Here is an 18079-nt window from a genome sequence, read left to right on the forward strand (position 1 = left end):
TTGACTAACAATTATTAATTTCATCAATTCCAGACAGTTGGTTGTTGATTCATATTTTTCCTATATGAATTCCAATGGATTATATTATTTCATATTTTGCGCATTCTACGCAACTAACTTAAAGATACACGATTTCTACAATTCTAGACAGTGAATTATTAATTTTTCACTATTGGCCATAAATTGATAAGTTTGTCAATTCCAGAGAGGTGATTATTAAATATTAATTCATATTTTGTCTTATTTAAGATACTCGAGCACAGAATCTTAATTATATGATTATGAATTCCAAGCAGTTAATTTGCAAATTCATGATTGTTACAATTTGAGAAATCTAATTATTGATTTTATTATTATAAGCAGTTTTTTATTGATTATTGATTTTTTACTGCAGAACATTGGGGTATAAACTCATAATTTCATCATTTCTAGACTCTTTTTATTCCAGTGAGTAAATAATATTTAACACCAGATTCTTATTTTCATCAATTCGAGGTATTTGATTTTTGACATTTTTCTTATTTAAGGCAATTGACTTAAAAACCCACGATTTCGATAATTTCAGGCATTTGATTAAAGATTTTTTACTCCAGACAATCGGAGCATAAATTCATAAATTTTTGTTAGTCCTAAGTAGTTGATGACCAATTCTCGATTGTGTTTATTTCAGGCAGTAAATCATGAATGTATGCTTTTGATCTATTGATTCATAATTCTCTTATTGTAGATGGCTAAATTATGATTTCAAGACTATTTATTCAATGCCTTTGAGCCCCAACTCTTTGATTGATTAATATTTTTCCTATTCCAGACAATTGATTTGAAAATCAATTGTCTGTTGATCATATTTTTTTAAAATTTCTGAGGATGCACAAAAAATTGATGATCAATAGATATCGATTCTTTCGTTGTCTTCCAAACAATATCTCTTAGATATCTCCTCTATCTTCCTTACTAGATATGATCCTAAGAACCCCGGCACAGCATCGGGAATAACCGTCGGCCAAGATCCAATCTTCCAAGAACTATTGGACGCCTACAACACCACAGAAGTCTACATAATGCACTGGCTGTCAGACGTAGACAATATCTACGGATTCGGTAGGTCTACACGAAAGTTTATTGAAAAACAAAAAAAATTAAATAATACTTTTCAGGCAATATACAGGGAGAATGTGAACTGGGGCCCGAAGCAAACGGCCCTTCTTTCGTTAATTTAGGACAGGGCTCCTTATGGGAGGGATTCAATACACCCACTTGTGATAATTTCACTTATGGTGGCGTAAATGGGTTTCAAGTAAGTTCTATTAGACTTCTTATGTGGTACTGGCTAAAAGTGATGTTCACTCACTTTAAAGTCTAAAATCTTCATGAGTAATTGAAGCATGAAGCACGGTCTACAAATGTTGTTCCTGGGTCCAAACTTGTCCAAGTAATAATTTTAGAGATTTTTGCATTTTTTAAGTAGTGGTTTCTAAAAAATGATGTTCATTCACTTTAAAATTTAAAAATCTCCCATTTAAGGCATACTTATGAAACAAAAAGCATGGTATTCAATAAAGAATGCTCTATAAAGGTTGTTTTGGGTCAAAATTTATCCAAGTAATTATTTTGGAGATAATTGACTTTTTATGTAGTACTGTCTAAAAGTGATGTTCAGTCACTTTAAAGTCCAAAATTTCCATGACTAATTGAAGCATGATTATAAAACAAAAAGTATTATATGTAGTGAAGCATGCTCTACGGATCTTGTTCTTGGATCCAAACTTATCCAAAAGTGATGTTCACTCACTTCAAAATTCAAAATCTCCCAAAACTATTTAAAGCATGCTTATACAACAAAAGCTTTATTTAGTAAAATACAGTTTAATTGAAAGCAAAATGTTTTCATTCCCTTTATAAAGTAAAAACATAGACTTCTTGGTCATAAAGAGTTTTAAATTTGGTCTTACAAGAATTAACATCAATAGAATAACCAAATAACAAAATCTTAGATTGCGTTAGCAACAAATATAATTTAACCTAAAAAGTTGTCATTTGATTTTTACCTAGTTCAGAAGTACATTGACATTCTGAAAGTTGTAGATGTCGATTTTTACTAGTTATCGTCTTTGCATTGCCTGAATTACATTGCCAAAAGTCCACGTTTTCGCATTCTACCGCATTTCACACTTCAGCTACATCTTAGATCATTTTGAAATTATGTTTTTCTGACTTAGTTATGATGTATATAAACGAGAGAGAATATTTCATAGCGATCGTCAAAGAATCTTGGAACCCAGAGGAGGTTATGTGCCCAAAACAGGGTCAAAAGTCCACTTTTTCGCATTCTACCGCATTTCACACTTCAGCTACATCTCGGATCGTCTTGAAATTATGTTTTTCTGACTTAGTTATGATGTATACAAACGAAAGAGAATATTTCATAGCGATCGTCAAAGAATCTTGGGACCCAGAGAGGGTTATGTGCCCAAAACAGAGTCAAAAGTCCACTTTTTCGCATTCTACCGCATTTCACACTTCAGCTACATCTTGGATCGTCTTGAAATTATATTTTTCTGACTTAGTTATGATGTATATAAACGAAAGAGAATATTTCATAGCGATCGTCAAAGAATCTTGGGACCCAGAGAGGGTTATGTGCCCAAAACAGGGTCAAAAGTCCACTTTTTCGCATTCTACCGCATTTCACACTTCAGCTACATCTTGGATCTTCTTGAAATTATGTTTTTCTGACTTAGTTATGATGTATATAAACGAAAGAGAATATTTCATAGCGATCGTCAAAGAATCTTGGGACCCAGAGAGGGTTATGTGCCCAAAACAGAGTCAAAAGTCCACTTTTTCGCATTCTACCGCATTTCACACTTCAGCTACATCTTGGATCGTCTTGAAATTATATTTTTCTGACTTAGTTATGATGTATATAAACGAAAGAGAATATTTCATAGCGATCGTCAAAGAATCTTGGAACCCAGAGGAGGTTATGTGCCCAAAACAGGGTCAAAAGTCCACTTTTTCGCATTCTACCGCATTTCACACTTCAGCTACATCTCGGATCGTCTTGAAATTATGTTTTTCTGACTTAGTTATGATGTATACAAACGAAAGAGAATATTTCATAGCGATCGTCAAAGAATCTTGGGACCCAGAGGAGGTTATGTGCCCAAAACAGGGTCAAAAGTCCACTTTTTCGCATTCTACCGCATTTCACACTTCAGCTACATCTCGGATCGTCTTGAAATTATGTTTTTCTGACTTAGTTATGATGTATACAAACGAAAGAGAATATTTCATAGCGATCGTCAAAGAATCTTGGGACCCAGAGAGGGTTATGTGCCCAAAACAGAGTCAAAAGTCCACTTTTTCGCATTCTACCGCATTTCACACTTCAGCTACATCTTGGATCGTCTTGAAATTATATTTTTCTGACTTAGTTATGATGTATATAAACGAAAGAGAATATTTCATAGCGATCGTCAAAGAATCTTGGGACCCAGAGGGGGTTATGTGCCCAAAACAGAGTCAAAAGTCCACTTTTTCGCATTCTACCGCATTTCACACTTCAGCTACATCTTGGATCGTCTTGAAATTATATTTTTCTGACTTAGTTATGATGTATATAAACGAAAGAGAATATTTCATAGCGATCGTCAAAGAATCTTGGAACCCAGAGGAGGTTATGTGCCCAAAACAGGGTCAAAAGTCCACTTTTTCGCATTCTACCGCATTTCACACTTCAGCTACATCTCGGATCGTCTTGAAATTATGTTTTTCTGACTTAGTTATGATGTATACAAACGAAAGAGAATATTTCATAGCGATCGTCAAAGAATCTTGGGACCCAGAGAGGGTTATGTGCCCAAAACAGAGTCAAAAGTCCACTTTTTCGCATTCTACCGCATTTCACACTTCAGCTACATCTTGGATCGTCTTGAAATTATATTTTTCTGACTTAGTTATGATGTATATAAACGAAAGAGAATATTTCATAGCGATCGTCAAAGAATCTTGGGACCCAGAGGGGGTTATGTGCCCAAAACAGAGTCAAAAGTCCACTTTTTCGCATTCTACCGCATTTCACACTTCAGCTACATCTTGGATCGTCTTGAAATTATATTTTTCTGACTTAGTTATGATGTATATAAACGAAAGAGAATATTTCATAGCGATCGTCAAAGAATCTTGGGACCCAGAGGGGGTTATGTGCCCAAAACAGAGTCAAAAGTCCACTTTTTCGCATTCTACCGCATTTCACACTTCAGCTACATCTTGGATCGTCTTGAAATTATATTTTTCTGACTTAGTTATGATGTATATAAACGAAAGAGAATATTTCATAGCGATCGTCAAAGAATCTTGGGACCCAGAGAGGGTTATGTGCCCAAAACAGGGTCAAAAGTCCACTTTTTCGCATTCTACCGCATTTCACACTTCAGCTACATCTTGGATCTTCTTGAAATTATGTTTTTCTGACTTAGTTATGATGTATATAAACGAAAGAGAATATTTCATAGCGATCGTCAAAGAATCTTCGGACCCAGAGAGGGTTATGTGCCCAAAACAGGGTCAAAAGTCCACTTTTTCGCATTCTACCGCATTTCACACTTCAGCTACATCTTGGATCGTCTTGAAATTATATTTTTCTGACTTAGTTATGATGTATATAAACGAAAGAGAATATTTCATAGCGATCGTTAAAGAATCTTGGGACCCAGAGAGGGTTATGTGCCCAAAACAGGGTCAAAAGTCCACTTTTTCGCATTCTACCGCATTTCACACTTCAGCTACATCTAAGATCATTTTGAAATTATGTTTTTCTGACTTAGTTATGATGTATATAAACGAAAGAGAATATTTCATAGCGATCGTTAAAGAATCTTGGGACCCAGAGAGGGTTATGTGCCCAAAACAGGGTCAAAAGTCCACTTTTTCGCATTCTACCGCATTTCACACTTCAGCTACATCTAAGATCATTTTGAAATTATGTTTTTCTGACTTAGTTATGATGTATATAAACGAAAGAGAATATTTCATAGCGATCGTCAAAGAATCTTCGGACCCAGAGAGGGTTATGTGCCCAAAACAGGGTCAAAAGTCCACTTTTTCGCATTCTACCGCATTTCACACTTCAGCTACATCTAAGATCATTTTGAAATTATGTTTTTCTGACTTAGTTATGATGTATATAAACGAAAGAGAATATTTCATAGCGATCGTCAAAGAATCTTCGGACCCAGAGAGGGTTATGTGCCCAAAACAGGGTCAAAAGTCTACTTTTTCGCATTCTACCGCATTTCACACTTCAGCTACATCTTGGATCGTCTTGAAATTATATTTTTCTGACTTAGTTATGATGTATATAAACGAAAGAGAATATTTCATAGCGATCGTTAAAGAATCTTGGGACCCAGAGAGGGTTATGTGCCCAAAACAGGGTCAAAAGTCCACTTTTTCGCATTCTACCGCATTTCACACTTCAGGTACATCTTGCATCATCTTGAAATTATGTTTTTCTGACTAAGTTATGATGTATATAAACGAGAGAGAATGTTTCATAGCGATCGTCAAAGAATCTTGGGACCCAGAGAGGGTTATGTGCCCAAAACAGGGTCAAAAGTCCACTTTTTCGCATTCTACCGCATTTCACACTTCAGCTACATCTTGGATCTTCTTGAAATTATGTTTTTCTGACTTAGTTATGATGTATATAAACGAAAGAGAATATTTCATAGCGATCGTCAAAGAATCTTCGGACCCAGAGAGGGTTATGTGCCCAAAACAGGGTCAAAAGTCCACTTTTTCGCATTCTACCGCATTTCACACTTCAGCTACATCTAAGATCATTTTGAAATTATGTTTTTCTGACTTAGTTATGATGTATATAAACGAAAGAGAATATTTCATAGCGATCGTCAAAGAATCTTCGGACCCAGAGAGGGTTATGTGCCCAAAACAGGGTCAAAAGTCCACTTTTTCGCATTCTACCGCATTTCACACTTCAGCTACATCTTGGATCGTCTTGAAATTATATTTTTCTGACTTAGTTATGATGTATATAAACGAAAGAGAATATTTCATAGCGATCGTTAAAGAATCTTGGGACCCAGAGAGGGTTATGTGCCCAAAACAGGGTCAAAAGTCCACTTTTTCGCATTCTACCGCATTTCACACTTCAGCTACATCTAAGATCATTTTGAAATTATGTTTTTCTGACTCAGTTATTATGTATATAAACGAGAGAGAATATTTCATAGCGATCGTCAAAGAATCTTCGGACCCAGAGAGGGTTATGTGCCCAAAACAGGGTCAAAAGTCCACTTTTTCGCATTCTACCGCATTTCACACTTCAGCTACATCTTGGATCGTCTTGAAATTATATTTTTCTGACTTAGTTATGATGTATATAAACGAAAGAGAATATTTCATAGCGATCGTCAAAGAATCTTGGGACCCAGAGAGGGTTATGTGCCCAAAACAGGGTCAAAAGTCCACTTTTTCGCATTCTACCGCATTTCACACTTCAGCTACATCTTAGATCATTTTGAAATTATGTTTTTCTGACTTAGTTATGATGTATATAAACGAAAGAGAATATTTCATAGCGATCGTCAAAGAATCTTCGGACCCAGAGAGGGTTATGTGCCCAAAACAGGGTCAAAAGTCCACTTATTCGCATTCTACCGCATTTCACACTTCAGCTACATCTTGGATCGTCTTGAAATTATATTTTTCTGACTTAGTTATGATGTATATAAACGAAAGAGAATATTTCATAGCGATCGTTAAAGAATCTTGGGATCCAGAGAGGGTTATGTGCCCAAAACAGGGTCAAAAGTCCACTTTTTCGCATTCTACCGCATTTCACACTTCAGCTACATCTAAGATCATTTTGAAATTATGTTTTTCTGACTTAGTTATGATGTATATAAACGAAAGAGAATATTTCATAGCGATCGTCAAAGAATCTTCGGACCCAGAGAGGGTTATGTGCCCAAAACAGGGTCAAAAGTCCACTTTTTCGCATTCTACCGCATTTCACACTTCAGCTACATCTTGGATCGTCTTGAAATTATATTTTTCTGACTTAGTTATGATGTATATAAACGAAAGAGAATATTTCATAGCGATCGTTAAAGAATCTTGGGACCCAGAGAGGGTTATGTGCCCAAAACAGGGTCAAAAGTCCACTTTTTCGCATTCTACCGCATTTCACACTTCAGCTACATCTAAGATCATTTTGAAATTATGTTTTTCTGACTTAGTTATGATGTATATAAACGAAAGAGAATATTTCATAGCGATCGTCAAAGAATCTTCGGACCCAGAGAGGGTTATGTGCCCAAAACAGGGTCAAAAGTCCACTTATTCGCATTCTACCGCATTTCACACTTCAGCTACATCTTGGATCGTCTTGAAATTATATTTTTCTGACTTAGTTATGATGTATATAAACGAGAGAGAATGTTTCATAGCGATCGTCAAAGAATCTTGGGACCCAGAGAGGGTTATGTGCCCAAAACAGGGTCCAAAGTTCACTTTTTCGCATTCTACCGCATTTCACACTTCAGCTACATCTTGGATCGTCTTGAAATTATATTTTTCTGACTTAGTTATGATGTATATAAACGAGAGAGAATATTTCATAGCGATCGTTAAAGAATCTTGGGACCCAGAGAGGGTTATGTGCCCAAAACAGGGTCAAAAGTCCACTTTTTCGCATTCTACCGCATTTCACACTTCAGCTACATCTTGGATCGTCTTGAAATTATATTTTTCTGACTTAGTTATGATGTATATAAACGAAAGAGAATATTTCATAGCGATCGTCAAAGAATCTTCGGACCCAGAGAGGGTTATGTGCCCAAAACAGGGTCAAAAGTCCACTTTTTCGCATTCTACCGCATTTCACACTTCAGCTACATCTAAGATCATTTTGAAATTATGTTTTTCTGACTTAGTTATGATGTATATAAACGAAAGAGAATATTTCATAGCGATCGTCAAAGAATCTTCGGACCCAGAGAGGGTTATGTGCCCAAAACAGGGTCAAAAGTCCACTTTTTCGCATTCTACCGCATTTCACACTTCAGCTACATCTTAGATCATTTTGAAATTATGTTTTTCTGACTTAGTTATGATGTATATAAACGAGAGAGAATATTTAATAGCGATCGTTAAAGAATCTTGGGACCCAGAGAGGGTTATGTGCCCAAAACAGGGTCAAAAGTCCACTTTTTCGCATTCTACCGCATTTCACACTTCAGCTACATCTAAGATCATTTTGAAATTATGTTTTTCTGACTTAGTTATGATGTATATAAACGAAAGAGAATATTTCATAGCGATCGTCAAAGAATCTTCGGACCCAGAGAGGGTTATGTGCCCAAAACAGGGTCAAAAGTCCACTTTTTCGCATTCTACCGCATTTCACACTTCAGCTACATCTAAGATCATTTTGAAATTATGTTTTTCTGATTTAGTTATGATGTATATAAACGAAAGAGAATATTTCATAGCGATCGTCAAAGAATCTTCGGACCCAGAGAGGGTTATGTGCCCAAAACAGGGTCAAAAGTCCACTTTTTCGCATTCTACCGCATTTCACACTTCAGCTACATCTTGCATCATCTTAAAATTATGTTTTTCTGACTTAGTTATGATGTATATAAACGAGAGAGAATGTTTCATAGCGATCGTCAAAGAATCTTGGGACCCAGAGAGGGTTATGTGCCCAAAACAGGGTCAAAAGTCCACTTTTTCGCATTCTACCGCATTTCACACTTCAGCTACATCTTAGATCATTTTGAAATTATGTTTTTCTGACTTAGTTATGATGTATATAAACGAAAGAGAATATTTCATAGCGATCGTCAAAGAATCTTCGGACCCAGAGAGGGTTATGTGCCCAAAACAGGGTCAAAAGTCCACTTTTTCGCATTCTACCGCATTTCACACTTCAGCTACATCTTGGATCGTCTTGAAATTATATTTTTCTGACTTAGTTATGATGTATATAAACGAAAGAGAATATTTCATAGCGATCGTTAAAGAATCTTGGGACCCAGAGAGGGTTATGTTCCCAAAACAGGGTCAAAAGTCCACTTTTTCGCATTCTACCGCATTTCACACTTCAGCTACATCTTAGATCATTTTGAAATTATGTTTTTCTGACTTAGTTATGATGTATATAAACGAAAGAGAATATTTCATAGCGATCGTTAAAGAATCTTGGGACCCAGAGAGGGTTATGTGCCCAAAACAGGGTCAAAAGTCCACTTTTTCGCATTCTACCGCATTTCACACTTCAGCTACATCTTGGATCGTCTTGAAATTATATTTTTCTGACTTAGTTATGATGTATATAAACGAGAGAGAATGTTTCATAGCGATCGTCAAAGAATCTTGGGACCCAGAGAGGGTTATGTGCCCAAAACAGGGTCCAAAGTTCACTTTTTCGCATTCTACCGCATTTCACACTTCAGCTACATCTTGGATCGTCTTGAAATTATATTTTTCTGACTTAGTTATGATGTATATAAACGAGAGAGAATGTTTCATAGCGATCGTCAAAGAATCTTGGGACCCAGAGAGGGTTATGTGCCCAAAACAGGGTCAAAAGTCCACTTTTTCGCATTCTACCGCATTTCACACTTCAGCTACATCTAATATCATTTTGAAATTATGTTTTTCTGACTTAGTTATGATGTATATAAACGAGAGAGAATATTTCATAGCGATCGTCAAAGAATCTTGGGACCCAGAGAGGGTTATGTGCCCAAAACAGAGTCAAAAGTCCACTTTTTCGCATTCTACCGCATTTCACACTTCAGCTACATCTTAGATCATTTTGAAATTATGTTTTTCTGACTTAGTTAGGATATATATAAATGAGAGAGAATATTTCATAGTGATCGTCAAAGAATCTTGGAACCCAGAGGGCGTTATGTGCCCAAAACAGGGTCAAGAGTCCACTTTTTCGCATTCTACCGCATTTCACACTTCAGCTACATCTTGCATTATCTTGAAATTATGTTTTTCTGACATAGTTATGATGTATATAAACGAGAGAGAATATTTCATAGCGATTGTCAAAGAATCTTGGGACCCAGAGAGGGTTATGTGCCCAAAACAGGGTCAAAAGTCCACTTTTTCGCATTCTACCGCATTTCACACTTCAGCTACATCTTGGATCGTCTTGAAATTATGTTTTTCTGACATAGTTATAATGTATATAAACGAGAGAGAATATTTCATAGCGATCGTCAAAGAATCTTGGGATCCAGAGGGGGTTATGTGCCCAAAACAGGGTCAAAAGTCCACTTTTTCGCATTCTACTGCATTTCACCCTTCAGCTACATCTTGGATCGTCTTGAAATTATGTTTTTCTGACTTAGTTAGGATATATATAAACGACAGAGAATATTTCATAGGGATCGTCAAAGAATCTTGGGACCCAGAGAGGGTTATGTGCCCAAAACAGGGTCAAAAATCTACTTTTTCGCATTCTACCTCATTTCACACTTCAGCTACATCTTTATCGCCTTGGATATTGTCAAGCCGTGAATGGCAACCATTTTGAACATTTCACTTAATTTTTGTTCTTTTTTTATTTGTTACATGATTCGTCTTTTTTTCGATAACTGTTGACTATAGGACATGATGCATGAAACATACGTAGAATTCCCCGCGAAATTCAAAGATGAAATAAAAAAAGGGTGCTTTCATTTGAAAAAATTAAGTTAATGGTCGTAATTTATTTTTGAGCAACCCCGTATATACAAACTTCACGTACAAAAATGCGCAACTTGAAATAAAAATCGACGGGTCCGAGCGTTTTTTTTTTCGAACACACCCCTGAATTTTAAATGAATTTAGACATAACTTTTGGGATGCACTGTATATTTAAATTTTAATGCTGAATGTCCTCAGTTTAGTGTGGGTAATGCCCGTAGAAGCTATAACTACGGTGCTGGTCCAGACGCCGATGCCAGAGCAATCCAGGCGGCTTTCTGGGCCTCGCAGTAAGTCCCTAAACGACTTTTGTAGCCTGCATGTTAAAACAGTTCCTATTAATTGAGGTGGGCCAATACGTCGACTGTCAGTGAAACTCTGGATAAAGCCGCCAAAATGGGAGATTTCCTAAGATACACCTTTTTTGATCAGCATTTTAAGCGAGCGGGGAACTGTATAGGTGAACTGGAATGTCCTGGAACGACTGATAAAAACAGTTCCCATTATTTGATTTCTTGGGGGATCTCTTGGGGCGGTTCCCTCGAAGATAAAGGGTATTCCTGGAGGAGTGGCAACTCCGTTTGCTATTATGGGTATCAGAATCTCGTTGCCGCCTATGGGCTTATAAATGAGCCCAGTATAAGGTATATGGGTTATTTTTTTTAAAGTAGATTGGGTTTATTAAGAATATTTTAGACCGAAAGCTGCTACAGCTGTGGAGGATTGGACGGTATCGCTGGAACGTCAACTGGAACTTTACGAGTATTTACAGACTAGTGAGGGCGCTTTTGCTGCAGGGGTTACGAACAGTTGGAATAAGAGTTATGCAAATCCTCCCCAGGAATATAAGGTTCGTGCTGTACTTCGGATTATAAGGATCATGTTGAATACTTTTTGATTGTAGGATGCTTCATTTTATGGAATGTGGTTCGATTATCAGCCGGGATACGCGGATGCCAATCCTTGGTTTGGGTTTCAAGCTTGGACCGCCGATCGGGTTGCGCAGTACTATTATTTGACCAGTAAGTATTTTTGTGTGGTATATTTAAGGTTTATTATTGGGATTTCGGTAAAAGTAGAAATGTTCTCACGATTATGGAAGGTTCTTTTTAAGAAATACTTAAGAAATAGAAAGCTCCAAGAGCCTCTAAATTTGACGTTTTGGTACTCATTTGTCGTAGTGATATTCCATCTTTTCAATGCTCTATATTTAACTTAGAGCATTGAAAGGCTAGAATTAGCATTGGCATGGAACCATGGGCAGTTTCTTTGCTTGCAACATCTCTGATGCAGCAAATGGCAAAAAAAAAAACACTTTATAATATCATAAAAATGGGTAATTTATTTTCACATGCGCAAAAGAATACTATCCCTTTTCAATAAATATGAATCATAAGACCAAGATATTGTACAAAGAAGTCAACATTTACAGTTAAATGAGTGTAGTTAACGTATATTAGAGAAAAAGGCAACAACATCGCAACGCCGCACAGTGTTTTGTACGATGGACAAAATTCAAAATTTATAGTTTTGCTCTCGTTGTACGCACACGTCACGTTGTTGACAATTAGACAATTAGTTAGTAGCTCGCAGTGTTTGTTACCCCATAGTTTAGTAATTATGTTTCTCACGCATTAATGATGCAAAGTTGTTTAGTTTACAGTTTTATACAGTAAAAATTTCTCTCGCCATAACATAAATTTCGCAGCTATATGCTTTTGTGTTAGATATAGTTGTTGTCTTAGTGGACAGTGTTTTTTGACGTCACTCATTTACATTCCCAGTGGTTTCTTTTTCTCTGACTCTCTCTTGAAAACTTAGATTGGTTAGCATGTAGGTATTGATTGGGATAACCTATCTAACTTACAGTGAAATACAGTGTTGAATTGCGGTCAATAAAGTTATTTATCTTTGAAGTTATAAAGTTTTGTTTTGAATCATTGCGTTTTATTCATTAGCAAAGGCTAATTACAAATGAGTAAGGTTTGAGCTAAGACCCATACCACGTCAAAATGTACCTTTAATTTTTACAAAATGAACTGCCTAGATTACTTGCAAATGTTCCATTAATTACTAGAAACCGAATGTGGTTTCAACAGGACGAAGCTCCTCCACATTTTTCTCGAAATGTCACTGAATATTTAAATGTAACCTTTGAAGAAAAATGGATTGGAAGGAATAGACCTATTAATTGGCCAGCCAGATCACCTGACCTAACAAAATTTGATTTTTTTTATGGGGTTTTTTAAAAGAAATTGTTTATAGTAGAAATCCACCTACAACGGCAGTAGATATGGAGCAGAGAATACGGGATGCGTTTGCTCAAGTAACTCCACAAATGCTACATGAAGTAGAAAGAAGTTTTCAGGAACGTATTAATTTATGTTTTGAACAAAACGGAGGACATATTGAACACTTAATGTAATTATAATAAAATGATAAATATTTTTAATATGCTTGTTTAATTATTATCGTGAATATTTTAAAAACGACTAAAGATAGCTAATATGTTTACATAATAAAAAATGTTCATGTATTAAATCTTCATTAAATGGATAAAAAATATACAGGGTGTTCCATTTAAAAAAAGCGAGAAATGGAGCTTTGAAATTCGTAAAATATGATTGCTAACTACGAACACCCATATGACAGAAGGAAACAATTTAAGTCAAAGTAATTCTCCATTCTTCTAGAATCTTTAAGTCCAATATTAATATTGAATTAACATTTCTAGTATCAAGATGAAATTAAATGATTTTTAGATTTTTTTTTATAAAAAAAATTATTGCAGTCAAACTGCGCATGACAAAGCAGCCATATTTAGCGCGTACTAAATAGCCTAAGGCGGTCTTAAAAATAAAATAAAAAGAATGGCATTCCATTTTAAAAAAATGCTGCTTATATCGCCCTACTTTTTTGAAGCACCCTGTATACTTCAAAATATTTTCCAGATATGCGCTATCAAGTCCCAACATTTTTTTAAAAGGTTAGAAATTTTTAACCTTATTTTTTTTGGCTTTATGGAAGACCGACGCACTGTTGCAGGACCCTGTATATAAAAAAAGCCACCCTCTAACCACCCTCTCTCTTTTTTTTTTGAAGTACCAAGACTACAATATTTATTTAATTACTTTAAAGGCAGTCGCACGTATATACATTTAACAGTGACCTTAAAGATTTGGTAAAATATAATTATTGCATGTAATTAAATTTAATACAGGGTGAATTAAGAAATATACATACAGTTAATACAATAAATTTAATACAAGGCTATTTACGACATCACAAAAAAATTAGAAAAATAAGAGGCGTTTCAGAAGTACCTTTTAAAATTAGTTTCTTGATATACAGGGTGTTTCAAAGTGCAGAAACACCCTGTATATATTAGATTTTTTGGTTCCTCTGCAAAAAATAAAGAAATTTGGGTATAAATACGTCATATTTTGTTCAACTGTTTTTAAAACAAGAATAGTTGAAAATCGAAAATCTTTTTTTGACTTTGAAGAGGCTGCGTTTCTGAATCTATTCAACAACGATGATGTACATTTGATTAACTTTTTCATTTTCATAATTTGTTTACACTAACATAGATCAGATCCTGAATATGAATTAAAGGTTAAAACGTGAAGCATGGTAAAAGTTTTGGGTAGTTAGCGTCCTTTTGGTTAAGACAATTTTTTCGGTAAAATTTCATTATTCTTAAGCATATTTTCCGAAATAATTGGAATAATCTTAAAAGGGTTTTTGGACAAAAAAAATATCGTTTCTTATCGAATAATTTTTTATGAGAACGATTAATGTGGACCTATTTATGGACGTAATTTATATTGTATGTCCTTCTGTGTCACCTTGGTTATATTGCAGTAATTTGTAGCAGAGATGCATTGGAAAATGTCGATAATAACAGGAGATCGACCCTTTATCTTTAAAAAATAAACTTTTACCTTGTAGCTTAAAAATAATAGAAACGACCTCATTTTTGTTTATGGCATTTTGAGTTTATTCAAAAAAGTATCACAAGTCAGTGAAAACCCCAGATTCTCTATTCAATAGCAAAGAAAATTGCTACTAAACGTGATAATACACTGTGCTAGTTCGCATTATAGTTAGCCTATAATATATGCGACTTATGATATTATCATTAAATTTGAATAATTATAATAAATTTTATGACAGAACCTCTATCTGTTGAGTCTGTAAAGCTTATATCGTTTCACAGTTAATTCTTAAGATAACTTGAATTTTACTACTTCAACCAAAATTCAAATATCCTTACTTATTTAAAGTTAAAGTAAATATTTTAAAGTTTCATGTTTATTCTTTTGGCTGGTTGCGGACCTTGGCTCATAAAACTAACTCTAACTCAAAAAGCACTTGAGTTACAAGAGATGTTGATATATTAAAATGTTAATGAAGGAACAGTCCAACTATGTGTTGCATTTTCACAGTAGTGCTTAAAATACTTTTTTAAATATCCTGTTTAGAAGTTGACTTTTGGTAAACAAAATTGCCAATAAACATGCCTTACCCAAATGGACTGTATCTCAGTGATTATTTGACGTAGAAAGACAACTAATACTTCAAATTGATTATCTTAAGACTCCCTTTATACACCTTTGCAAGAATTACTACTATATCTCAAATAGTTGTTGAGTGCCAACCAACTGTTTCCCATATAGGTATATTTTAAAGTTTCATTATTATTCTTTCGGTTGTTCGTGAACTTTAGCTCATAAAACTGACTCTAATTTAAAAAGTTTTTAAACTCCAGGAATAGCTTGTGTACGAAAACGTTTATGAACGAACAGTCTAATTTCGCATTAAAGTTTCACAGGAATACGTGGAATATTTTTTTAAATATCTTGGTTAGAAGTTGATTATTGGTAAACAAAATTGCAAATAAACTTGCCTCACCCAAATGGACTGTATCTCAGTGATTATTTGACGTAGGTTAACACTTAATACTTCAAATTAATTATCAAGACTCCCTTTATGCACGTTTGCAAGAATTACTACAATATCTCAAATAGTTTTTGAGTGCCAATCAAATATTTCCCATATAGATATATTTTAAAGTTTCATTATTATTCTTTTGGCTGGTCGTGGACCTTGACTCATAAAACTGACTTTATCTCAAAAAGTTCTTGAGTTGAAGAAAATGTTTATATATTAAAATATTAAAGAAGGAACAGTCTAACTACGTGTCGAATTTCCATAGTGATGCCTAAACTACTTTTTAAAATATCCTAATTAGAAGTGGACTTTTGGTAAACAAAATTGCCAATAAACATGCCTCAGCCAAATGGACTGTATCTAAGTGATTATTTGACCTAGAAAGACAATTAGTACTTTACTTTTTAATTTACTATACTTACTTGAAGTTTCTACATTCTGCTTTTTTCCTGAAGGAACTATTGCGTTACTAGAGCTAATCTACGAGTTTTCTATAAGCATCATTGATTTTCTACTAAAGCAAAGCTGCTCTACATTAAGGGATCTAGACTATCATCTCTTTTATGAATTGATCTACAGTTTTGTTGTCAAATTTTGTTTATATTCCAGGATATTTTGACATTAATATAGCGTTTCTCAGGATCAATTTCAGAGTAAAAAACGTCCGTCTAGATCAAGAATTTGAGTAATTAAGGCATTTTTGATAGGACCACTTTTTTTTGCTAATTTCATTAGCAAATTTTCACTTATCTTGAGATGATTGGAATGTTCTTAAAAGGGTTATAAACAAAGAAATGAACGTTTTTTGTACCTCAAAAACTCTCTGATGTAAAGGCAGTTTTGTCAATCAAGGTCCAAGAGCCGCCAAATTTAAAGTTACGAAATTAATATTAAAACGTCAAGATTTTGATTACTTAGGGGACATTTGGGCATCACTTAGGAACCATGATGTTTTTATAATTTTTCTACAGTGATACATTGGAGTTCTTGAGCAACTACAGCATTTTTGACAGAGATATTTTATTTGCTTGTTTTCTCAATAAATTTTCTCTATTTTTGAGAATATTTTCATACAACACTTTGAATATTCCTAAAAAATTTGCATGCAAAGCATGGGCGTTTCTTACTTAATAATTTCATAGGAGAACGTTACTTATACATCAAAGACTTTCTGAATTAGAGGCAATTTTATCCACCAAGGAGTCACCAAATTTGAGGCTCTTGAAATCTATTTTGCAATAGTAAGATTTTTATTTATTAGAGGACATTTTTAGGGCATAATTTATGAACGACATCGAATAATTTCATCAATTTCCAGAGACACAAATTCCTGTAGCAATTAATAAGGGTAAAAACATGATTATTGGATTAAGGATTTAAGTAATTTAGGGCACTTTTAGTTGGGACCACAAAAAATTATAGGTAACTTCCTCAATTAAACCAAAAGCGACCAAATTTGAATTTTAAAATGCACATTAGTATGCCATTTATATAACATAATTAATAACAAATATAACATATAACAGAAAATGAGAGAGCCCGTAAAATCATTAAAAAATGGACCGATTGGATCATAAGCGAGATAACGTTCGATGAAAATGGCGATTTTACCATACCGAGCAACATTAAATGGGACGGATTACCTCCGGACACCAAAGTCACAGTAACCGTGAGTATTATTTACTGTATAATAGTAATATAACCGTTTTTATATTATTGAAAAAGTCTTTTCTGTACAAAGCAAATGCCAATCTTGTTTTAAGAGTGATGCTATTCCACCATCTTCGGACTCTAAAGTATATTTATAATCGGCATGGTACCTATACGTTTAAAAAAGTCAGTACAAAGGTCAAGTTCACAGTTGAAAGACTAGATTTGCAAATGAATTTGAAAAGACGTATCAACACGTTTTGTTATCCTGAGCAGTTCTCAATTCTCCTGGTATGTTTTTATCTGTTCCATCATCAAAAGTTCCAGGAGCTGCACATATACACTCGCCGGCACAAAATTCCGCCACCCTGAAATATTGGACAAGTTTGATGTTTTATAAATTTTTTATTTGTTATCTCACGATTTTGCCATCAGTTTTTAGATACATTTGTTGTGATTTTTTAAAATCATATTGTAAAGTAGCATTTTTCGATTAGGCTATGTTATACAGGAGTAAAACAAACTGTTGTTTTTCTCGTAATTTCAAAAGACCCTGTAGGAAAATTAAGGTGGATAATTCTTTTTACATACTGTTCCTTGTAATCTTTGATGTATTCTAAACATTTCAATTTTTGATTCATTCCATTATCTTATTTCTGCTGCGAGCTGCAAATTTTTTATTAAAACGCTGATTTGAAGCTTATTTTTAGATAATTAATGTCAAGTTTTCGGTTAAAAATTA

At 34.5% G+C, this 18079-nt stretch overlaps 2 protein-coding genes across 3 annotated transcripts in view; one reads left to right on the plus strand and one right to left on the minus strand.

The window, feature by feature from the left end:
* Window positions 1–18079, minus strand: part of LOC126739942 (mucin-5AC-like) — a 137899-nt gene that overhangs the window by 20503 nt on the left and 99317 nt on the right. The window lies entirely within an intron of this gene.
* LOC126739960 (exoglucanase B-like) overlaps window positions 1–18079 on the plus strand; it is a 32919-nt gene that overhangs the window by 5788 nt on the left and 9052 nt on the right. Inside the window, exons 3-9 of the mRNA XM_050445804.1 lie at window positions 959–1101; window positions 1158–1297; window positions 10933–11024; window positions 11082–11378; window positions 11431–11584; window positions 11639–11756; window positions 17214–17356. Coding sequence (XP_050301761.1) covers window positions 959–1101; window positions 1158–1297; window positions 10933–11024; window positions 11082–11378; window positions 11431–11584; window positions 11639–11756; window positions 17214–17356 — 1087 coding nt within the window. The remainder of the gene's footprint in view (window positions 1–958; window positions 1102–1157; window positions 1298–10932; window positions 11025–11081; window positions 11379–11430; window positions 11585–11638; window positions 11757–17213; window positions 17357–18079) is intronic.

The sequence above is a fragment of the Anthonomus grandis genome, chromosome 1 (genome assembly GCF_022605725.1).
Source record: "Anthonomus grandis grandis chromosome 1, icAntGran1.3, whole genome shotgun sequence".
Lineage (NCBI taxonomy): Eukaryota > Metazoa > Arthropoda > Insecta > Coleoptera > Curculionidae > Anthonomus > Anthonomus grandis.